Raw genomic sequence first — 24,881 nt, 5'->3', positions numbered from 1 at the left:
GAGAGGGAGCAGCTCTGGGGAAAGGTCTGAGCTGCAAGCGGAAGAGGCTGTGGAACCAGACTTGGTTCTGGGTTCAGATCAGGTGGTTGAAATTGTGGGGATGTTAAAAAGCTGGGGGGGCGGAGACTTGATGGTGGTGCTCCCGATTGAGCATACACATTACCATGTGCAAGGACCTGGGCTCAAGCCCCTGCTGCCTGGCTGCAGAGAGGAAGCTTCACATGCAGTAAAACAGGTCTGCAGGTGTCTAGGGAGAAGATTTTCCTCTCTTTCTTTCTTTCTTTCTTTCTTTCTTTCTTTCTTTCTTTCTTTCTTTCTTCCTTTCCCTCTTTCTTTCTTTCTTTCTTTCTTTTTTTAGCAGAGCACTGCTTAGGTCTGACTTATGGTGGTGTGGGGGATTGAACCTGGGACTTTGGAGCCTTAGGCATGAGACTATCTTTGCATAACCATATGCTATCTACCCCCTACCGGGTCTTTGAGTGTCTATAATTCTCTTTCCACCATCCCTCTTAGTTTCTCTGTCAAATAAAAACAGAAAGAAGGAAAAAAAAAGAAAAGGAAAGACTAGGCCAAGAGCAGTGGATTCAAAGTACCAGCATCCAGCCCAGACCCTGGTGGCAATAAAAAACAACAATAAAGCAAGGGATGGCTGTACCGAGAGCTTCTTGGGGCTCAGTGGTGGCGCAGCAGGTTAAGTGCACATGGCATGAAATGCAAGCCCTAAGGATCCTGATTTGAGCCCCCAGCTCCCCATCTGCAGGGAGGTCGCTTCATGGACAGTGACGCAAGTCTGCAGGTGTCTTTCTCTCCCCCTCTCTGTCTTCCCCTCCTCTCTTGATTTCTCTTTGTCTTATTCAATAACAACAACAACAGCAATAACAACAACAAGGATAACAAAAATGCAAAAAAAAATGGCTTTAGGAGCTGTGGATTCATAGAGTAGACACTGAGCCCCAGTGATAACCTTGGAGGCAAAAAAAAAAAAAAGAATTTTCCACCACTCTATTTTTCTCTCATAAGATATGATGAATAGTCTTTGAGATAAGCTGCATTTTTTTAAAACTTTAGAAGGGAGTAGAGAAAGACAGTGATGTTATCTTGGCTTTGAATTACAGTCAGATTTTATCTTTGTGCTGAAAGAATGAATGAGATGATGGCAATTAGTCAGCTGTAGAAACAGCACTAATTGCCATCATCTCATTCATTCTTTCAACACAAAGATAAAATCTGACTGTAATTCAAAGCCAAGATAACATCACAGAGGTTGGACCAATTTGCATTCCCAGCTCCCCATCTGCAGGGAGGTTGCTTCATGGGCAGTGAAGCAAGTCTGCAGGTGTCTGTCTCTCCCCCTCTCTGTCTTCCCCTCCTCTCTTGATTTCTCTTTGTCCTATCCAATAACAACAACAACAGCAATAACAACAACAAGGATAACAAAAATGGGAGAAAAATGGCTTCAGGAGCAGTGGATTCATAGTGTAGACACTGAGCCCAGTGATAACCTTGGAGGCAAAAAAAAAAAAAAAAAGAATTTTCCACCACTCTATTTTTCTCTCATAAGATATGAGGAATATTCTTTGAGATAAGCTGCATTTGAGTTCAATCTGTGCCTCTTACTGCTGTGAAGGCAGTGGAATGACCCCTGTTCCCAGGTAGCATCAAGTAGTTTTAATGAGCAAAGTGTTTCTATGATTAAGTAGCTAGGGTGAGGTAAGTTATTTCCTGGACCTAGCTGCAGAATTAGCTCCCAGAATCAGGAACATGGATATTTAAGGATAGGAATCCAAAGTGCGAGGCGAGGAGGGGGGTGCCTTGTTGAGCTGCTGTATTACCAAGGTGATAGATCTGCTTCTAAGTCCTCAGGAAGGATGCTTTCAGAGACCAGATTTTGGGTACTATCTCAGGCTCAAAGTTGAGAGTACCCTGCAATGTTATAAATAAGTGGTGTCACTATCAAGTAAATTTCATATGCCAAAAGATTTTGAGTGAACTAAATGAGAAGGCAAGGGGAAAATCCAATTTTCCAGATCCCTGCTCTATGTAAGATCTGAGTGTTTGATATTTTCTTTTTATTATTATTATTTATTATGTGGCCCTCTGAGCATCTGGAAGCTTGGTAGACCTGCACAACCTACCCTGGGCTTGGAGAGAGCAGAGTGTCAGAGCAAAGGATTTGCAAACCTGAGATCCCAGGCTCAGTTTCTGTTACCACACATGCCAGAGCCCAGCAGTGACCTGCACTCTTGTTTTTCCTTTTCTTGCAAAATAAGCGACCATTTAGTTCTGCTTTCTTTACAAACTGTCTCCTAGTTTAAAAAGAAGAGCTGTTATTTACCCTCTTATATCCACAAAACACTGTTTATTTTGTTTCTATTCTCCTTACTTTCCATATATATTTTCTTTTATCCTTTAAAAATTCTTTTTTTAAGTTTTTTTTTTCTTTTATTTATTTTATTTTTGAGAGAAATGCAGAGAGAGAGTGACACAGAGAAACACCAGAGCACTGCTCAGCTCTGGTTTATGGTGGTGCGGGGGATTGAACCCGGGATTTAGGAGCCTCAGGCAGGAAAGTCTGTTTGCATAACCATTATGCTATCCCCCCTGCCCCCTTTAAAAATTCTTAATTTCCAATTAAAAAGCTTCTATACAGCAAAAGAAACCATTATCCAAATGAAGAGACCCCTCACAGAATAGGAGAAGATATTTACATGCCATACATCAGACAAGAGGTTAATAACTAAAATTTATAAAGAGCTTGCCAAACTCAACAATAAAATTAATGACCCCATCAAAAAATGGGGAGAAGACATGGACAGAATCCTCACCACAGAAGAGATCTGAAAGATGGATAAATACATGAAAAAATGCTCCAAGTCTTTGATTGTCAGAGAAATGCAAATAAAGACAACAATGAAATACCACCTCACTCCTGTGAGAATGTCATACATCAGAAAAAGCAGCAGCAACAAATGCTGGAGAGGTTGTGGGGTTAAAGGAACCCTCCTGCACTGCTGGTGGGAATGCAAATTGGTCCAGCCTCTGTGGAGAGCAGTCTGGAGAACTCTCAGAAGGCTAGAAATAGACCTCCCATATGACCCAGTAATCCCTGTTCTGGGGATATATCCTAAGGAACCCAAGATACCCATTCAAAAAGATTTGTGTACACCCATGCTCATAGCAGCACAATTTGTAATAGCCAAAACCTAGAAGCAACCCAGGTGTCTAACAACAGATGAGTGGCTGAGCAAGTTGTGGTATATATACACAATGGAATCCTACTCAACTATTCAAAATGGTGATTTCACTGTTTTCAGCCCTTCTTGGATGGATCTTGAAGAAATCATGTTAACTGAAACAAGTCAGAAACCGAAGGATGAATATGGGATGATCTCACTCTCAGGCAGAAGTTGAAAAACAAGATCAGAAGGAAAAACACTAAGCAGAACCTGGACTGGAGTTGGTTGGTGTATTGCACCAAAGGATCAGAAGGAAAAACACTAAGCAGAACCTGGACTGGAGTTGGTGTATTGCACCAAAGGAAAAGACTCAGGGGTGGGGTGGGGAGGTGTAGAACAGGTCCTGGAAATGGTGGCAGAGGACCTAGTGGGGGTGTATTTTATGCATGTACAAACTATTGTATTTATTGCCAACTGTAAAACATTAATCCCCCAGTAAAGGGGGGAAAAAGGAAAAAAATTCTTAATTTCCAATAAAGACACACACACACACACACACACACACACACACACACACACACACACACACAAAGAAATACTTCCTAACAGTTTATATTTTAAAATGATCCTTCTTTCCTTCGTTCCTTCATTTCCTTCTTCCATTTCTTCTTCTTTCTTTATTCTTCAGTTGCTTGGGCAATCTTTTGGTTTCCTTCCTGAGTGTTGCACCTTCCAATTCTTAAGGGATAAAGGGAAAATTTCAAATTGTCTCTCTGGGAGTTGGGAGTATATTCTTGCTCTTAGCACTTTTTGGTGGTGGGTGTGGTGTGGAACTCTACACCGTACTCTTACAGTCTTGTAACCTACTATCAATCATACACATGTGCAGAAGTGTAGGATATTTGGTTTTTGAATTCCCTTTCTGCCTAGGGTTTTTATATTTACTACTAGTCTTACCACATTTGCTTTAGATCTTAATGTATAAAGTGCTTAGTTAACATCTTGGCAAACGCTAGAAGAAGAAGTTAACATCTTCAATCTAAACCTTTAAGGCCTTAACTTCCTAACTCCAAAATTGCAATCATAAAGACACAGCCTACTTATGGAGCTAAAATTTCAGTATCAAAAGTAAATCCTAACTTTGTGGTGATCATTTGAGTAAAATGATAGATATTCAACAAGTCTCTATTTGAATCTAGTATAATTTGAATTTTCCAAGAGATCCAAGAAGGAATTCCCCACAACAAATCTTCATCTAAAGAGCTTTGAGATGGAATTAAAAATGAGGGTAACTTCCTCCCAACTGCCAGAATTTCTTGGGAAAAGCATCTAGAATGCCCTGGCTCAAGCACACAGGCACCATCAGAGGGCATTAGAGAGACCCCACTGCATAAGCAGGTATTACCTGAGTCTTGTGAGAAAACATTCCAGAGTACCTCGATTGTTCACAGCAACTTTTCCTTAACTGCTGAGCTCACTGCCACTCATCTCTTAGTAGTGGGCTTATTCTCACCTCTAGCTCTTTTATATCTTGACACAAGCCCCAGTAGAGCCTTGTCTAGGGATTGTTGGCTGGGTTTCTCCATCCCTTGAGAAGCTAAGAACCAAGGTACCAGAGCAGGACCTAAGACAGAATATTAACCTATTCATTCTGGACGATTTAGTAAAATTATTTTGCCTGGAATAGTCCTTCTTTTGATTCTGCTACTTAATTTAACATAAAAACAAATCTGACACTAGTGATAGAGAAATCTTTCACTTTAAATTGAAATCTTGTTTGGTTTTCCAAGCAGTTTATCTAACCTGGAGATTCTAAAGCAGAATTGCTGAGTGACTTGGCATTTCACATGAACTGATTCCATCTTGTCTACACATCATCAATAAAACCTTGAAAATCCAAGTTAGTTATCTGCCTTGTTAAGAGTTAGTTTTGACCAAGAATGTTCCCTAAATTTGCATTTCAAAGAATATTTTTCAAATTCTAAAGGCAGGGAAGATTTTTCTTTTCTGTCTCTTGAATTCCTAGGGATAAACAAGACAGAAAAGACAGGCTTAAGGCAACCTTTGTATGGAAGCAAAGCTCATCCTTTCCAGACAATCACCTATTTTTTTTAATTGATTTAGTTATGATCGACAAGTCCATTGGATAACAGGGGTACATTCCCATCACCAGAGTTCCGTATCACATCCCCTCCATTGGAGACTTTCCTGTTCTTTATCCCTCTGGGATTATGGACCAAAAATTTTTATGAGGAGCAGAAGGTGGAAGTTCTGGCTTCTATAATTGCTTCTCCACTGGACATGGGCATTGACAGGTCGATCCATACCCCCAGCCTGTCTTTGTCTTTCCCTAGTGGGTTGGTTATAGGGCTCTGGAGAGTTGGGGGTCCAGGACACGTTGGTGAGGTCATCTGCCCAGGGAAGTCAGGTTGGCATCATGGTAGCATCTGCAACTTGGTGGCTGAGAAGCATTAAGATATAAAGCAAAACAAATTGTTTAATAATCAGGAATCTAAAGGTAAGCCTATAGCAGATGAGATTTAGGGTCTCTATTTAGAAAAAAGCTAGTATTTTAGGTATATTCCAAGGGGCCTGTGACTTTACTAATTTTTGCCTGAGCCTGACAGCTGACATGCAGTTGGGCTAAAGGTATTGTCTGGAGTGGTGGTGTCAGAGTTGGAAATAAGACTGGAAAGCTGGATCAGGACAGAGAATAGCTCCCAAATACAGGAAAAGTATACAAATACCATTAACTATCAACCCCATCAATCTGACTATTATCTGGAAAGCTGGATCAGGGCAGAGAATAGCTCCCAAATACAGGAGAAATATACAAATACCATTAACTATCAACCCCATCAATCTGACTTACCTCACCATTTTGTGAACAAATGAAGGCAAGGTCACAAAGCTCGACCTGCTGGTAATGGTGGAAGCAGGAGACAGGGACGAGGCTGAGCTTTATCTTTCAGTTAGCACATAGGTCCAGTTAGTTCATTCACTTTTGTTATCTGTGGCTTTGAGTCTATGAAGAAAGGTGTATGAACCCAGTGGTTGCTGAGCCTTAGAGGTATTATAGCCTGTCTGTTTGATTCAAGTCATAAATTATCCTAGGCTTAGCCAAGATATTTAATTCAATCTTCTTTTTTATCAGTTTATTCTTTTAACAATAAACTTAGATTGAGAGTCCTCTGATTTTTTTTCCATAAGACCAATGTGCAATTTAGAATTTTTTCCAATTTACTAGCAATTTAGCCAAATCAGTAAGACTTATATCATCTAATGAAAAAATCCAGACAATACACATAATCTGGAGGTTCAGACCTCCAAACTGGAACCACATGTGGGCAATAGAGAATTCAGATTTCCTCTTCATGGGATAAAATAGAACTTCAAAGCAACAAGGAATCAAGACCCCACATTAAAAATATATACCAATGGGCTGGCAAAATAACTCACTTAGTCCACTGCTTTGCCATGTGCATAAACCAGGTTCAAGCCCAGCCACCATGGCCTTGAAAGAAGCTTTGTTGCTGTGGTCTCTTTTACTCTTTGTCTGAAAAAGTTACCCTGAAGAGAGGACCAAAATAAATCATTAAAAATACATATAACACATATTCTTTCTCTTTTAATTTCTTTATTGGGGGATTAAAGGTTTACAGTTGACAGTAAAATACAGTTGTTTGGACGTGTGTAACATTTCTCAGTTTTCCACATATTCTTTATTCACTCAGACCAAAAGCCGTCTAGCTCTGTGTCTCCATCACATGTTGTCTCCAGTGAGATCACTCTTAGACACCCACAGAAACATCACAACACACACAGGAATAAAATGCAGGAAAGCATGGCCAGTGAGGTACCTTGTGGGGCCATTCCCCTTTCTCCTGATATTCTCCTGGAACATTCCTTTACTGTGACTCACTCTGAACACCTTTTGGAGAAAGGCATTCTTTATCAAACAGCTCCCATGAATTCTTACCCCCTCTGAGGACCTTACTGAGCGGGCCCTTCCTTATGAAAGAATTCTTTCCTTTCTAGGCAGTGAAACACCCAGGCAGCCTCGACCACGACCACAGGTGTGGGAGGTGGTGGGGTTGGTGGAAGAGCTCGGCCAAAGCTCCCCACACACTGCCAGGAGGACAGCTTGGGGGTGGGGGGGGAAGGCAGCTCACAGGCGCCAGTGCCCTTGAGTCCAGCAATGCAGGGTTCCACCCTTCAAATGGTTTCCCATCCATATACCGCCACTAAAACGCCCTCCAAGAATTCACGTCAACAACTATGGGGGAAAGGGGAGGCAGAGGGCCAGGTGGTGGCACACCTGGTTAAGTGCATGTTTTACCCTGCACAAAGACCCGGGTTCAAGCCATTGGTCGTCACCTGCAGGAGGAAAATTTCACCAGTGGAGAAGCAGGGCTACAGGTGTCTGTCTTTCCTTCTCCACCTCATTTCCCTCTCATTTGCTCGCTGTTCTATAAAGTAAATAAAGTGTAAAATGTTTTTTAAAAAGAAAGAAAAGAAAGGAGAGGTGGGGGGGGCCGGTCAGTATCGCAGTGGGTTAAGTGCATGTGGCGTAAAGCTCAAGGACCAGTGTAAGGATCCCGGTTCAAGTCCCCGGCTCACCACCTACTGGAGGATGGCTTCACAAACAAGTGGTGAAGCACATGTCTGTCTTTCTCTCTCCCCCCTGTCTTCCCCTCCTCTCTTGACTTCTCTCTGTTCTATCCAACAATAATAAAAATAAGGGCAACAAAAATGGGAAAAAAATGGCCTCTAACAGCAGTGGATTTTCTTTTTCTTTCTTTCTTTTTTTTTTTTTTTTTGCCTCCAGGGTTATCGCTGTGGCTCGGTGCCTGCACTACAAATCCATTGTTCCTGGAGGTTATTTTTTTCCCTTTTGTTGCCCTTGTTGTTTATCATTGTTGTTCTTATTGTTGTTATTAATGCTGTCATTGTTGTTGGATAAGACAGAGAAATTGAGAGAGGAGGGGGAGGCAGAGAGGAGGAGAGAAAGATTGACACCTGCAGACCTGCTCCACTGCTTGTGAAGCGACCCCCCTACAGGTGGGGCGCTTGAAGAGGGATCCTTAGGCCAGTCCTTGTGCTTCGTGCCATGTGCCCTTAACCCGCTGCACTAACATCTGGCCCCGTATAGTGCAGGCACTCAACCCCAGTGATAATCCTGGGGGCCGGGCAGGGGCACACCTGGTTAAGTGCACATGTAATCATGTTTTTTCATTTATGGTTGAGAAACCCCATTTCCTGTGCATTTCATTTAGTTGAGGTTTGACAACTTTGTTGAACCAAAAAGAAAAAGAGGCTGGTTAGTTGATAGTACCGCCTGTTGTTTGGAATAGGTGTCTCCTCTCTCTCCTTACAGAACTGTGGCAACACAATTGGGTCTGCAGATGCATCCCTTGGTGCACACAGATATTTCCCTAGAAGAACCCGCACTGTCTATACCTGGGAGACTTGGTTTGAAAAGGACTAAGAAGAACCTTGTGAAGAGCATTTGCCCTGGGTTTGGCTGAGGTGGCCACATATGCAAGCAGCTGCACATTTCAGAGATCAAAAAATAGCGTGTGTTGATGAGCTATGTATATTTGCAGAACTTCTCCCAGATCCTCTTTTACTTTGATTAAAAAAAATTTTTTTTAAGAATCCTAGATGCGTTCTTGATCTAAAGGAAATGGAAAACTCTAATAAAGGCAAAACATATAAATATATATATTTTTTACTAGTCCAGGTAGCTCTGTTGTGAGAAGCTGAAGGGGAGCAATGGGTTGAGATTGAAAGCATGACTGTTGGTGTCAGAGAGCACTGGAGTTAAAATCTAGTTCTGCTCAGTGGGATAGCACGTAAGTTACTTTATTACTACCAGCCTTTGTTTCCTGTCTGTACAGTGAAGATGACAGCAACTATATTCTTAGGTTGAGATAACAAAACGGGCCAGGCAGTGGCACACCAGGTTAAGTGCACATAGTACAAAATGCAAGGACCCACACAAGGATCCCCAGCTCCCCACCTGTGGGGGGTTCACTTTATAAGCGATGAAGCAGGTCTGCAGGTGTCTTTCTCCCTATCTCCTCCTCCTCTCTCAAATTCTCTCTGTTCTATCCAGTTAAAAAAAAAAGGGGGGAAAGATGTCCACCAGGAGCAGTGGATTCTAAGAGCTAGCACCAAGCCCCAGAAAAAAAAAAAGAGAGAGAGATTACAAAACAAACATGCCTGATTAGTGAGAAAAAGTAAATCCATGGTAGTTAATACTGCCTCGCAGTTATTCTGTGTTGTTGCTGGTGGTGTGGTGCCATTTGGGTTTTGCTGCTTACACAGAGGCTTTGCACATATATCCCTTTGGGTCAGTGCCTGCCCCATATGGACCGTTGCTTTTAAATTTTATACCAGCCCCCCTTTTTTTACACTTTAATTCTTTGCTTTCTTTTTTTAACTGAGCTATAATTTATAAATTTACACAAACTCAGCTATATAGCTCGATAAATTCACCTGCTGATGTATTGTGTAATAACTGCACAGATCATAGGATATTTCTATGAAGATTTCTTTTTTAAAAAATGTATTATTTTATTTATTTATTTATTTATTTTGCCTCCAGGGTTATCGCTGGGGCTCGGTGCCTACACCACAAATTCACTGCTCCTGGAGGCTATTTTTTCCCATTTTGTTGCCTTTGTTGTTGTTATTGTTGCCATTGATATTGTCATTGTTGGATAGAGAGAGAAATCGAGAGAGGAGGGGAAGGCTGAGAGGGGGAGAGAAAGACACCTGCAGACCTGCTTCACCGCTTGTGAATCGACACCCCCCCCCCCCCCCGCGCAAGTGGGGAGCCAGGGCCTCCAACCAGGATCCTTACATGGGTCCTTGCACTTTGTGCCATGTGCACTTCAGCTGCTGCACTACCGCCTGACCCCCTTATTATTATTTTTTAAATTATCAGTTTCATTTGATAGTGTTAAAGGAATGGGGGCGGGCAGCATCTATCTCTCATTCTGAGAGTTCGCCATGCCTTTTTCCAGCAAAGGATTGATAAGAAAGGATGATTATTCAGGTAAATTAAACTGGACACAAAAACATATTGAGAGAGAGAAGGGGACTGGAGAGAGAGAGAGAGAGAGAGAGAGAGAGAAGGGGACCGGACCTACTTACAGGCTTGAAGGTCACATGGTGGTCCTGGGAGAGCTCTATGAAGATTTTTGCCTCCTTTCTATCAATAATTTCCAACCCTAACTTTTTTTTTTAATTGCCACTAGGGTTATAACTGAGGCTCAGTGCCTGCAGATACTGTAAATCCACCACTCCCAGTTCCCATTTTTTCCCCTCCTTTTTTCCTTTCCTTTCCTTTCCTTTCCTTTCCTTTCCTTCCCTTCCCTTCCCTTCCCTTTCCCTTTCCCTTTCCCTTTCCCTTTCCCTTTCCCTTTCCCTTTCCCTTTCCCTTTCCCTTTCCCTTCCCCTTCCCCTTCCCCTTCCCCTTCCCCTTCCCCTTCCCCTTCCCCTTCCCCTTCCCCTTCCTTCCTTCCTTCCTTCCTTCCTTCCTTCCTTCCTTCCTTCCTTCCTTCCTTCCTTCCTTATATTCATAGCAACACAATTTACTTGGAAGCAACCTAGGTGCCCAACAATAGATGAATGACTGAGAAAGTTGTGGTGTATATATACTCAATGGAATACTACTCAGCTATTAAGAATATTGATTATGATTTCTAACCTGAGGGAAAGTAGAGGAGAGGCATTAATGAAAATCATTGTTACTGAAAGAAAAAAATTATTATAGATATAAATGTTATCTATAACATTTTTTTCTTTCAGTAACAATGATTTTTATTAATGTCTTTCCTCTACTTTCTTTTAGAGGGGAAATTGGTAGCTTTAAATATTTGAGAAAAGAAGATAGGTTTAGATTGGCAAAATAGCTCACTTGGATAATGCTTTGCCATGTGCACAGCCCAGGTTTGAGTTCAGCCTCCCCAACCCCAAGTGAGGGAAACATTGTTGTGGTTTCTTCCCCTCCCCTCTCCCCCTCTCCTCTTACCTCTCTGTCTTACTCTTTCTTTGTAAAAAAAAAAAAAAAAAAAAGTAATCTAACACTAGGAGTATTTTTCTCTCCAATATTTCCTGTTTTGAGGCTACTTTGCCCCCTAAGATTAACATAGTCACACTGTCTTTTTTAAGGTATGTCTTTAGCTGTCTTTGTTTTGCTAATGTATCTCTGACCTTGTGTTTCGAGTGTATCTCTTTTAATACTGTATAATCTGTAGCAACTTCTAGAGAGTTTCATCTGAATGTCCGGGGTACTTGTCCAACTTTGTCTATTTGGAATGGCACAAATGCAAATTGTCTCTGTCCAAAACTATGTAAACTTCATAGTTTCTCATCACATTTGACTCATGGAGTTGTTCTCTGCCAGCTTGCTCAAACCCCCCTTAAGCCTGCATGACTCAGAAGTTGAGCAAGTGTTACAGGGGAATTGCCGTGAAAACTTCAGAGCTTCCCCATCTCTCCTAAGTCCAGACTGCTTTCCCATCCACAATCTTTCTTCTCTGCCTCCTCTACCTAGTGATACCACCTGGTCTTGCACCAGGACTGTAAGATGTGCTACTGTGAGGCTGTGAGAAGAGCTTGGCCCAGTGAGGCTGCAACAGCTACGTGTGTCTCCTGTCCTGAGTTGGCTTTCATCTTTTTCTTTATGGGGGGGGGGGGTAATGGTTTACAGTCAATAGTAAAATACAGCAGTTTGTACATCTGTAACATTTCTCAGTTTTCCACCTAACAATTCAACCCCCTCTAGGCCCTCTGCCACCAAGTTCCAGGACCTGAACCCTCTCCCATTTCACCCCAGAGTCTTTTACTTTGGTGCAGTATACCAAAGCCAGTCCAGGTTCTGCTTTGTGTTTTTTCTTACTTTTCAACGTCTTCTAATTATTATTACTATTATTATTAATGATTAAATAATGATCAACAAGATTGTGGGATAAGAGGAGTATAATTCATACAGTTCCTACCACCGGAGTGCCATATCCCACCCCCTCCATTGGAAGGTTCCCTAGTCTTTATCCCTCCGGGAGTATGGACCAAAGATCTCTATGGGGCACAGAGGGTTGAAGGTTCGGCTTCTGTAATTGTTTCTCTGCTGGACCTGGGCGTTGACAGATCAATAATCTTCTATGTGATTCGCATATACTCTTTCAAAAATGTTTTATTTATTTGACAGAGTCACAGAGAAATTGAGAGGAAAGGGAGAGAGAGAGAGAGAGAAAGAGAGAGACCTGCAGCACTATTTCACCACTTGTGAAGCTCCCCCTTTCCCACAGGTGGGGAGTGGGGACTCAAACCCAGGTCCTTGCACATGGTAATATGTGCACTCAACCAAGTGTGCCACCTCCTAGCCCCTCTCATACACTTTTTAGAGTGAAGTTTACCACATGCCCAGTATTAGTTACTAAAGGTTTATGTGGGCCAGCTACTTTTCAAGTGCTCTAATTCCTTTAATCTCCATGACTAACGCATAAGAACCAACAGCCACTCTTCTACAGTGACACCACATCTCAGGCATTGTGCTAAGCATCATATATGCCTATCTGCATATATCCATTTAATGTTCCCATCAATCCTATCAGCATATTGTGTTGTCATCCCTACTTTACCAGTAATGAGTCTCAGAAACAGAGCCCTTGGGAGGGTTTGAGACACAAAGCCTTTCTGTTTTAAGTCTGTCAGGCTAAAGTGAGGAGAGGAAGTCCATTCCACTGTTAGGGAAGTAAGACTCAGTTAAGCATCTTGTGCAGGGTATTTATACAGTGATCCTTGAATCCACAGCTGTAGCCACTCGGAAGATGTGAAGTAGCTAGAACACTGGGCTTGCAAGCATGAGGTCCTGAGTTTGATCCTAGCATCACATGGGCCCATGATGCTCTGGTTCTCTCTTTCTCTCCTATAATAAATGAGTGAACAAATCTTTAAGGAAGAAGGAGGGGGAGGGGGAGTGGGAGGAGGAGGGGGAGGAAGGGGAGGGGGGGAGGGGAAGGACCTGTAGCCGGAGAATCTGCAAAGAAAGTCACATGTGCCTCTGCTGGTCTGTGACACTGATTACTCTTTCTTGTAGTGTGGAGGCTGCCAGCATTGGATTCGTGATTATCATTGACAGACGGCGGGACAAATGGAGCACCATAAAGGCCTCCTTGACTCGGATAGCTGTAAATACTTGCTTTTGTGCTATTTCAATACATGTAATTTAATCGTCCACTCAGTTCATGTCACAAACCCAAGGGAATGGCCAGTCATTTCTGTCACAATTTGGAAAAGTTGACTGTTATGTCCTGTCTGTATCCCCTCTGTCACCTGAGGGTCACTTGCAGAGAATCCCTGAGCATGTCAGAAGCTCCCTGAGTCCACCATACCGATTTCTTTCTTTCGAATTTATTTTACTGGGAGCTGGGTGGTAGCACAGCAGCTTAAGCAGGAAGCACAAGGACTGGCCTAAGGATCCTGGTTCGAGCCCCTGGCTTCTCACCTGCAGGGGGGTCACTTCACAAGCAGTGAAGCAGGTCTGCAGGTGTCTATCTTTCTCTCCCCCGTCTGTCTTCCCCTCCTCTCTCAATTTCTCTCTGTTATATCCAACAACAATGATAGCAATAACAACAATAATAAGAATAACAACGACAAACAACAAGGGCAACAAAAGGGAAAAATAGAATTATTTTACTGTTTATTTTTAATGAAAGAGAGAGACAAGAGGATGGCTCAGTTCTGGCTGATGGTGGTGCTGGGGAGTGAACCTGGGATGTGGGAGCCTCAGGCATGAAAGTCTTTTGCAGAACCATTATGCTATCTCCCCTGCCTCCCATACTGACTTCACAACTTAGAAATAATATATACTATGAACTCCTAAAATACAAAGTCTTTGACTCTGTAAATCTAAAAAGATATTAAGAAATGTCTCAAAATGTGGATAATGATATTCATTTCAGTATTTGTAAAGGTGAAAAATGGATCGAATTAATGCACTTGTAATAAGTGTTTGGTTAAGTAAATTGTGCATTTATGAAAATATATTTCCAAGTTCTTAATAACACGAGAAGCTCATGGTATAATATTAAATTAAAAAAGACAGGTTGTAAAATATTCTTACAGCTTTAGCCATGATAAAGATATTTAAGCAGATATAATAGCCTGCAAGTAATTAGATTAAAATAGTAGATATGGCTCTGCAGTTGTGGGTCATTTTCTAATATATATTTTGATTAATTTTTCAGTTTTCTCACAAAGATTCTGAAACACTTTTATAATCAGAAATGGGTTTTTGTTTGTGTTGGTTTTTAAAGAGGAATTTTAGGATCTCTTTCAGTTTTCAAGTCCTGAGAAACATTCTAAATCTCTGACATTGATAGTGTCTGCTTTGACTTGGTTGTCTCTGATTTGGGGCAAGAGGAGACCAACAGGTGTGGGTGGCATTTTCCTGACACTTTTCTGGATCCTTTCAGGTTGCCTTTCCAGGAAACCTGCAGCTCATATTTATCCTTCGCCCCTCTCGATTTATCCAAAGGACATTCACTGACTTCGGTATCAAATACTATCGAGATGAATTTAAAATGAAAGTGCCGGTAAGTAAGACCTTTCATCTTGTCATCATCTGGTGAGTGTGTGTGGAGAAGGTGTCATTTGAGCTGGGTTTGAAAAGAAGGTAGCGCCCCATTGGTAGGAAGGAAGTGGGGGGGGGCGGGCGGTGGCGCACTGGGTTAAGCGCAGATAGTATGAAGCACAAGGAACCCCTCACAAGGCACCTGCTCAAGGATCCCGGTTCAAGTCCGCAGCTCCCCACCTGCAGCAGGATCGCTTCACAAGTGGTGAAGTGGTGAAGCGGTAAAGCAGGTCTGTAGGTGCCAATCTTTCTTTCCCTCTGTCTTATCCCCTCTCAATTTTTCTCTGTCCTGTCAATAAATAAATAAAATAAAAATAAATAAATAAATAAATAAATGGCCATAGGAGCAGTGGATTCATATTGCAGGCGCCTTAGTGATAACCCTGGAGGCAAAAAAAAAAAAAAAAAAAAAGGAAAGAAGTGCGCGGCATTCTGGGGAGAGGACACAGCATGTGAATTGATTTGGGCCCATAATGCACTGTTAGGACTCGGATGTCTTTACTTCTGGACCTTTCCATCAGAATCCGCAGACACACACACTGTGGATAGATATACACATTCATACACACATACGCAATTCTTCACTCTCCTGTATATTTTACAGAGCAGATGTTTTTAACTTGGTCCAGTTTGTTAAGTTTTCTCTCCTGGACTGTGCTTTTAGAGTTGTATGTCAGAAATCTTTGCCTAACCTACGATTTTTCTCTTTGCATAACCATTATGCTATCTACCCCCACCCCCTAAGATTTTTTTAAAAATATTTCTTTTATTTATTCCCTTTTGTTGCCCTTGTTGTTTTATTGTTTTAGTTATTATTGTTTTCGTTGTTGGATAGGACAGAGAGAAATGGAGAGAGGAGGGGAAGACAGAGGGGGAGAGAAAGGCAGACACTCGCAGACCTGCTTCACCACCTGTGAAGCGACCCCTTTGCAGGTGGGGAGTCGGGGGCTCGAACCGTGATCCTTATGCCAGTCCTTGCGCTTTGCGCCACCTACGCATAACCCACTGCGCTACCGCCCGACTCCCAATTTTTTTCTTACGTTTTCTTTTAAAGATTTTTGCATATAGATCTGAGATCTGTTCTGAATTAATTTTTTAACTGGATGTGAGGTCAAGTTACTTTTTTTTTGCATATAGATACTTCATTATTTCTGCATTGAATTGACTTTGTGCCTTTGTCACAAGGCAGTTTAGTATTTGTCAGGGCTCAGGGATGTGACTGTGGAGTGGTTGTGACTGCAAAGTATAGCATAAGGAGATCTTTGTGGTGATTAGATAGTTCTGCTCCTCAGTTGTACTGGTGGTTATATGAATCTACACGTGTGAGAAGATGACATAGAGCTATGCGTGCTCATAATAGCAATCTCAGGTTCCTGGCCTTGTTATTGTACCCTAATTGTCTAAGACATAACCATTGTGGAACTAGTTGAAAGATGCATGGAAAAGACACATGGCTTAGGTGCACATATTGCCAGCCCTACCATGTTGAATTTTTTTTTAAGTCTAAAGTTACCAAAGCAGCTAATGTCTGTGAAGCAAGATGCATTTTGGTTTGCTTCTTTGTTTCTTTCTACCAGACCACTGCTCAGCTCTGGTTTAAGATGGTGCTGGGGTTAGAACCTGTGATCTTAGAGCCTTGGGCATGAAAGTCTTTTTTGCATAGCTATTATGCTTTCTCCCCTGTCCTGAAAAATGCATTTTAATTTAATAACTGTTTTTGACTGTGTTCTATAATTTCTAATTTTATTTTTTTACATGTAGATTTATTTTATTTTATTTGTACTTATTCATTCCCTTTTGTTACCTTTGTTGTTTTTTGTTATAGTAGTTATTGTTGTTGTTGGATAGGACAGAGAGAAATGGAGAGAGGAGGGGAAGACAGAGAGGAGGAGAGAAAGATAGACACCTGCAGACCTGCTTCACCGCCTGTGAAGCGACTCTCCTTGCAGGTGGGGGAGCCGGGGGCTGGAACAGGATCCTTATGCTGGTCCTTGTGCTTTGAGTCACCTGCGCTTAACCCGCTGCACTACCGCCTGACTCCCTTATAATTTCTAATTTTAGAAAGACTAAGAAAGATTTTTGAACCTCCAAAAAGATATTACAACTTAGGAGGGAGAGGCATAGATTAATTATAGGTTAATTTAGGTTTCTCCCCTTTCTCTTATATTCTACAGATAATTTTTTTACACCCCCCAAACATTTGAGAAAGTGATATATAGTAGTGAAATCCCACTAACCCTAAGTTTCTTGAAGGGAGGGCTGTCATGCTTGTTATTTTATCTGTCAGATCATGGCATATTTTTCTGTATTCTCTGTCCTCTGATGAGCAGCCAATTTAAAAACAGCTAGTGGAGAAGTGGAAACTCACCAGTCAAAGGCTTGACCGGAATGTGTTGCAGAGCTGGGAGTGAGGAGTCCTTGCTTCTGGTTGGGTGTGTTGCAGACTAAAACAAAGAGCCAGCATCACACCCAGTCTGGGCTACTGCAAGAAGAGAACTAGGGTTCATTTGGAATGTGCCAGCTTCTTCTGGATGTGCTCATTAGTTTGGAAGTGTTCATTTTTAAATTAAAAAAAAAATTATTTATTTTCCCTTTTGTTGCCCTTGTTGTTTTATTGTTGTAGTTATTATTGTTGTTATTGATGTCATCATTGTTGAATAGGACAGAGAGAAATGGAGAGAGAAGGGGAAGACAGAGGGGGAGAGAAAGACAAACACCTGCAGACCTGCTTCACCACCTGTGAAGCGACTCCCCTGCAGGTGGGGAGCTGGGGGCTTGATCCGGGATCCTTATGCCGGTCCTTGCATTTTGTGCCACGTGTGCTTAACCCGCTGCACTACCACCTGACTCCTTAAAATTTTAAAAAATTATTATCTTTACTTATTTATTTATTGGATAGAGACTATCAGAAATTGAGATGGAAGGGGGAGACAGAGAGACAAAAGGACACCTGCAGCACTGCTTCACCACTCGCAAAGCTTTCTCCCTCAGGTGGGGGCCAGGGGCTCAAACCTGGGTCCTTGTGCATTGTAACATGTGCGCTCAACCAGGTGCACCATTACCTGGCCCCGAGTGTTCAATTTTAATATCGACTCCTAATTTTCTCCAAAACTCATCCACACAAGATAAATTGGGGGCATATCAATATTCTCGCTGAAGTTACATTGGTTTCGTTAATCTTTTCGGTACATGCACTTTAACAGGTCCCTGGATTCTAATTTTGCCTTGGACTTTATTGCACTGACTATTGCAGATTTCACGGTCTCAGTACAACACCTGATGTAGTAGCTGAAGCGTCTACCTCAGCCTAAGAATTTCTGACAGAAACTCCTTCAAAGCAAGACCTGACTTCTGTTTAGCTTAGGACTGAGCTCTTGGTCCTTGTCACCATTTTGTTATAGACTGTTCGATACTTTGATGCTTTCTCTCAAACGGGGACAGTAGAAAAGAACTTTAAAAATATTCTCTGTTGGATGTAGTAATCATTGAGGGTAAATATATCTGGGTAAAGTTGCAATACTGTTGAAGTACTATTAGAGCCTAGATGAGCTATTATTTACTTTTTTTTTCCTTATTGGGGGAATTAATGGTTTGCAGTCACAGTAAAATACAGTAGTTTGTACACGTGTAACATTTCTTGGTTTTACACATAACAATCTAAATCTCCCCCCAGGTCCTCCTCTACCATCATGAACCAGGACCTGAACATTCCCCCGCCCCAACCCAGAGTCTCTTTTTTTTCCAGGTACTCTAAACTTTATTGAAAATAAAACATGTTAGGGCATGAGAGGGAGAGAGAAAAAGAAAGATGGAAAGAGACTTAGAGCATTCTGTTGCTCACATGGTAATACCAGAAAAAGCTCAAGCCCTCCCAAGGTTAAGCCTTTTTTTTTTAAATTTCTTTATTGGGGGATTAATGTTTTACAGTTGACAGTAAATACAATAGTTTGTACATGCATAACATTTCCCAGTTTTCCACATAACAATACAACCTACTAGGTCCTCTGCCATCTAGGACCTGAACTCTCCCCCCCCCCCCCCGCCCCTGAGTCTTTTACTTTGGTGTAATATACTTTTTCCCCTTTCTTTCAGATTGTTATGTTGAACTCAGTCTCTGACCTTCATGGCTACATTGACAAAAGCCAACTGACTGAAGACTTGGGGGGGACTTTGGAATACCGCCACAGTCGGTGGATAAATCACAGAACAGTGAGTACCAGGCTGCTTGTTCTTTTTCTGTCTCTCCTTGTTTTCTGCAGGCAGAGGGGTTAACGATCAACTAACTGTTGGGTGATCACTAGCCACAAGTACCTAGGATTAAGAGGGTTGGGTTTTCTAAGACACAGGCAGAGGGAGAGTAAAGGCTCACCTTAGTCTATTTGCTGATGTAGGAGTTTGGGAGAAAGCACCTAGGAAATAGCAATCCCTTACTCTACATGGAGACGTTATTTACTTGATCCAGGATGAGGCTCATTCCCATGTGACCTTGTGTGCAGGCAGATTGAAATCCAACAAGTTAGAAGAAGCCGCATTTCTATATTGTCATCATAACTTTACATATAGAATTTGGTAAATTTCTGGACAATTTAGAACTGGTTTCATCTCCTGTTAAATCAGGACTAACACAGTGGTTCTCTGCAGAGGACAGTTTTTCTCTCCCAGAGAATGTCTGACAATGTCTTTTAGACATACGTGTGTGTGTGTATGTGTGTGTGTGTATGTGTGTGTGTGAGTGAATGACTCAGGGAAATAAGTGTTAATAGCCTCTAGGCTAGGAGACAGTGCTCTATAACATCTAATAAAGCACAGGAGAGTACCCTCCAGCCCCCAAAAAGAATTATTTGGCCCAAAATATCAGTGTGAGAACGGTGTACTAATATAAGCTACTTGAAAGTTTAAAGTTGGGACTCACTGTGCACAAAAGCCAACTCAGATGGATCAAAGACTTGGATGTTAGACTTGAAACTATATAGTACTTAGAAGAAAGCATTGGCAGAATTCTAGAATACTCCACAAAGCCCATTTTGTAAGTATCAAGTCCAACAGTAAGAAAAGTGAAATTAAAAAAAAAATGGACTACATCAAATTGAAATGCTTCTGCATGACAAAAGCAAAAAAATCACCCCCAAAGCACAAAGACACTTGACTGAATCTAATACATTACATACTTGATAATAATCAACGTATATGAAGAGCTCACTGAACTCAACAACAAAGCAAACAAACAAAAACTAGGGGATGGGGTAAACTTAAAACATCTTCACCAGGGAAGATATTTAGATGACCAATAGGTTCTCTCTCTCTCTCTCCCTTTCTCTCTCTCTCTCTTTCTCTCGTTCCCTCCCCGCCCCCCCCCACACTCAAAATCCATCATCAGGGAAATGCAAATCAGGACAACGATGAAACAGCACCTCATATCTGTGATAACAGTCAATTGGAAAGGGCAGAAACAATAAATGTTGAAAAAGGAGCCCTTTTACAGGATGAATGGAAATGTAAATTGGTCCATCTCCTATGGAAAACAGACTGATGATCAATCCCTCAAAAATACTGAAAAATAGACTTAGCATATCATCTACCAATTCTTCTCCTAGGTGTCTACTCAAACAACACAAAAACACATGACCAAAGAGATCTATGCATACCTATGTTCATCTCAGTACTATTGGTAATAGCCAAAATTGGAGTCAATCCATATACCCCGTGACAGATGAGTGATTCCGAAAGTTATGGTATATTCCCACAATGGTATATTACCCAGCTGTAAGAAATGATGTAGTTTTCTCTTTTTCCACAAATTGGATGGAACTTGAAGGAATTATTTTAAGTGAAATAATTCAGAGGGCGGGGGGCTGGGCAGTGGTGCACATGGTTAAGCACACTTACTACCATGTGCAAAGACTTGGGTATAACCCCTTGCTCCCTACCTGCAGGGATGGGGGCACTTCACAGGTGGTGAAACAGGTTTGCATGTCTCTCTCTCTCTCCCTCTCTAAAACATGTCATTTATTTATTTATTTATTTATTTATTTATGTATTTATTTATGTCTTTACCAGAGCACTACTCAGCTCTTGCTTATGGTGGTGCAGAGAATTAAACCTTTGACTTTGGGGCCTCAGGCATGAGAGTTTCTTTGGCATAACCATTATGCTATCTACCGCTCCCCCCATCTATCTGTCTCTCTGTCCTCTCTCAATTTCTCTCAGTCCTATCCAATAAAATAGAAAGGGGGGAAATGGCTGCTGGGGGCAGTGGATTCATAGTGCTGCCACCGAACCATAGAGAGAACCTTGGTGGCACTAAAAAATAAATAATAAGAAGGAAGAATACCAGATGTTTTCACTCATTAGTAGAACTTAAACAAAACAAAACAAGGGTAAATACAGGGCGAAAGTTTCATTTACTGTGGTCTTCTGCAGCAGAGCCAAAGACTCTGAAGGGGAGAGTGAGTATGTGTGTGTGTGTGTGTGTGTGTGTGCGCGCGCACTTCTGATGGAGGGAGATGATAATCTGATGGAGGATGTGGTGTGCTAGCACCTATAATGGGGAGATAAGAAATGGTAACCCTGTGACAGTGACAGTCTTGTATGTCAACATTTCCCCCATAAAGGGAAAGTTCGTTGTGGGGATAAAATGATACAGCTGAGAAAACTCCTGACACTGTAATTTATTTTTTCCTGCTTATTCATACTGGCAGTAATCATGCTAAACCAGAAGAGTCAGTAATGTTGAGAATAGCGTGAGATTGGAGCTCACCAAATACAAATATTCATGTTTAAGTTGTTCCCTGTCCCAGATCCTATACTCTTGAAAAGATGAGACTTTAAAAAAAAATTTTTTATATTTATTTATTTTCCCTTTTGTTGCCCTTGTTGTTTAACATTGTTGTGGTTATTGATGTCATTGTTGTTGGATAGGACAGAGAGAAATGGAGAGAGGAGGGGAAAACAGAAGGGGGAGAGAAAGATAGACACCTGCAGACCTGATTCATCGCTTGTGAAGTGACTCCCCTGCAGGTGGGGACCCGGGGGTCGAACCGGGATCCTTACTCCAGTCCTTGTGCTTTGTGCCATGTGCGCTTAACCCGCTGCGCCACTGCCCGACTCCCAAGATGAGACTTTCTAAGAAAAAACTTAGAAGAAAGATGCTTCTTTTACCCTAATGGCATTAACATACCTCTTTGTATCTGGTCAACTTGGAAGCATATGCTCAATATTTTTCAATGAATGCTTAAACAATACGTAATTAGGTTGAAGAACTCACCCTGTTTTACAGTGTAATATTTTGTGATTTCAAAAAGAAAATACAGTATATTTTTTACTTCTCCACCAATCTTTTATTTTATTATATTGTTATGTTTTTCAAATTAGCTATGATCTTTTTTTTTAACAATGCAATTTTACAAGTAGATAAAGAAAAAAAATGAATGTACCTTGACATAAGAGGTGAATAGTAACAGTGATAGTAGGCATCCCTGTCTAGGACCTGATCTTAGTGGGAAAGCTTTTGGATTCTCACCATTGAGTATGATGTTGGCTGTAAGTTTGTTATATAGAGACTCAACTAGATGGAATTTTCCATGTATACCCATTTTATTTTATTTTATTAGTTTTTTGATCATGGTAGGATGTTGGATCTTGTCAGAGACTTTCTCTGCATCTACTAAAATAGTAATATTATCTTCTTTCCTTTTGTTGATATAGTAAATCAATAGCATTTATTGATTTATGTATATTGAACCAGTCTTGCACCCTAGGTTAAATCCCACCTGGTTGTGATATACAGCCTCTCTAATGTACTGCTGTGTCTGGTTGGCTGGGATAATCTTTTTGTTGGTGAAACAGACTGGAGATTGTGTCTCAACTGGTAAACTGCCGGACTATTATCAGTCACTTAATCTCTCCCTAGGCTCCTCTCTGTCCACGAGTCACATGTATTTGCACTCACTAGTGATTTGGTGGGTTCCTGAAGTTGTTCTAGTCCTGTCTTTTTCAGTCCCAGATGATCTCTTTTGGTATTCCTAGTTGACCTGGGAGAGGAGAGGAGAGGAGAGGAGAGGAGAGGAGAGGAGAGGAGAGGAGAGGAGAGAAAGACAGCTGCTGCTGCTCCATAGCCCCAGCTCTGGAAGTCCTCGGGATGATCTTTAATATCTTAGCATCTATGTTCTTAATAATCTTATGTTCCAGAGATGATAATAATTGCCTCTGGAACAGAGGGGAATAGGTGAGGCCATCCCCATGTGACTGAAGTTACTTTGGGGACTCAAAGCCACCCACCTTCAAATAACTCTTCTGATGGCCACTGTTAGGCCACAGGTTTCCAAAAGTACTGTGCCAACAGGCAGACATTTCACTGGGCATAGCAGATACGATCAGTCAATAGATGGCAGCTAGTCATTTAATATTAAAACAGGGTCCTTAGTGGGAAGGACTAGAATCAGGGAAACTGTCATAAAGAATTAAGAGTAAAACAACCCAGATGTCCAATGACAGATGAGTAGCTGGGAAAATTGTGGCATATATATGATAGAATACTACTCAACTACAAAAATGATGCAGTCTTCTCCCTTGCTTTATCCTGCATGGAACTTGAAGGTAGTATGCTAAGTGAGATATGATAAAAAGAGAAGGACAAATACCAGATGATCTCACTTATAAGTGGAATTTAAGAAACAAACTTAAAAAGGAAAATACAGGGAGTCGGGCGGTAGCACAGAGGGTTAAGCACACGTGACATGAAGCGCAAGGACCCAAGTAAGGATCCTGGTTCCAGCCCCCGGCTCCCCACCTGCAGGGGGGTAGCTTCACAGGTGGTGAAGCAGGTCTGCAGGTGTCTATCTTTCTCTGCCCCTCACTGTCTTCCCCTTCTCTCTTCATTTCTCTCTGTCCTATCCAACAACGACATCAATAACAATAATAACTATAACAACAATAAAAAAACAAGGGCAACAAAAGGGAAAATAATTAAATAAATATAAAAAAAAGAAAAAGGAAAACACAAAGCAAATCTTGTACTGGGCAGGGTGTACTGCAACAAAGCCAAAGACTGGGAAAAGGGGGTGCCAAGGAGGAGTGCAAAGGGTCACAGGGTATTGATGTGCCCATATACCGCCAATCAGACTGTAAGCTGTTACTCCCCCGCCAAAAGAGGTTAAGAGTAAGAAATTTTGGAGTCAGGCTGTAGTGCAGCGGGTTAAACACAGGTGACGCAAAGCGCAAGGGCCAGCTTGGCTCCCCACCCGCAGGGGAATCACTTCACAGGCTGTGAAGCAGGTCTGCAGGTGTCTGTCTTTCTCTCCCTCTCTCTGTCTTATTTCTGTCTCCATTATCTTATTTCTGTCTCCATTTCTCTGTCCTATCCAACAATGATGACAATAATAATAATAACTACAACAATAAAACAACAAGGGCAACAAAAGGGAATAAATAAATAAATAAAAAGCCAGAAAAAAAAGAGTAAGAAATTTTCATGTCCACTTCCCCCACGTGTGATAGAAACAACTCTCTTGACACTGAGCAGTGGCCTAATCATTTCATCAGGCTTTTTCCTCAGTGTCTTATTCTTTCTGCGGCATCTGAGGAGCTCCTCAGAGGTGGCAAGCAGCCATGCTGTGTAGGTGAGTTGGGGGTGGGGAGGAGAGTGCAAGATGGGCCTAGATGAGCAGGGAGGGTTTATTAGAGGAAGGGCTGTGTCCTTTTGGTTCTATCTTTGTCAACATTCCATCAAGTGTGAGTCCTGAGTCAGATTTAATGGGGCATGTTAAACCCTATTCATTACCCACCTTTCGTCCTTCTTCACCACCCAGGGAGTTGTTGTAGAGCCAGATGTTGTTGTGCACGGGCCACAGAGATGAGAGAGAGAGGGGGTCCGGAGTGAAGAGGAAACACAAATCTTTATTTGTGCTGGCACCTCAGAGTTGGGTGCTAGAGAAGCAGGTTGGGCCACGTGGAGGTAGCGAAAATGGCCGCCTCACGCAGTAACCTTTCCTGCGTCTGAACACCGGAGTGAAGCGCTGGCAAGAGAGCGAGGTGTGGAAGAAGAAAGGCTTTTATAGGAG

At 41.8% G+C, this 24,881-nt stretch overlaps 1 protein-coding gene across 4 annotated transcripts in view; it reads left to right on the top strand.

Annotated features, from left to right (window-relative positions):
* Positions 1-24,881, top strand: part of MCF2L2 (MCF.2 cell line derived transforming sequence-like 2) — a 201,161-nt gene that overhangs the window by 34,370 nt on the left and 141,910 nt on the right. For all 4 annotated transcript variants that reach the window (XR_009544755.1, XM_060172039.1, XM_060172040.1 and 1 more), the window contains exons 4-6: positions 13,288-13,378; positions 14,666-14,785; positions 18,916-19,032. Coding sequence is in view for 3 of the 4 variants with exons in the window: in XM_060172039.1 (XP_060028022.1) it covers positions 13,288-13,378; positions 14,666-14,785; positions 18,916-19,032 (328 nt within the window). In the remaining variant the exon portion in view is untranslated. The remainder of the gene's footprint in view (positions 1-13,287; positions 13,379-14,665; positions 14,786-18,915; positions 19,033-24,881) is intronic.

The sequence above is a fragment of the Erinaceus europaeus genome, chromosome 14 (genome assembly GCF_950295315.1).
Source record: "Erinaceus europaeus chromosome 14, mEriEur2.1, whole genome shotgun sequence".
NCBI classification, from domain to species: domain Eukaryota; kingdom Metazoa; phylum Chordata; class Mammalia; order Eulipotyphla; family Erinaceidae; genus Erinaceus; species Erinaceus europaeus.
This window is presented reverse-complemented; position numbering and strand designations above follow the sequence as displayed.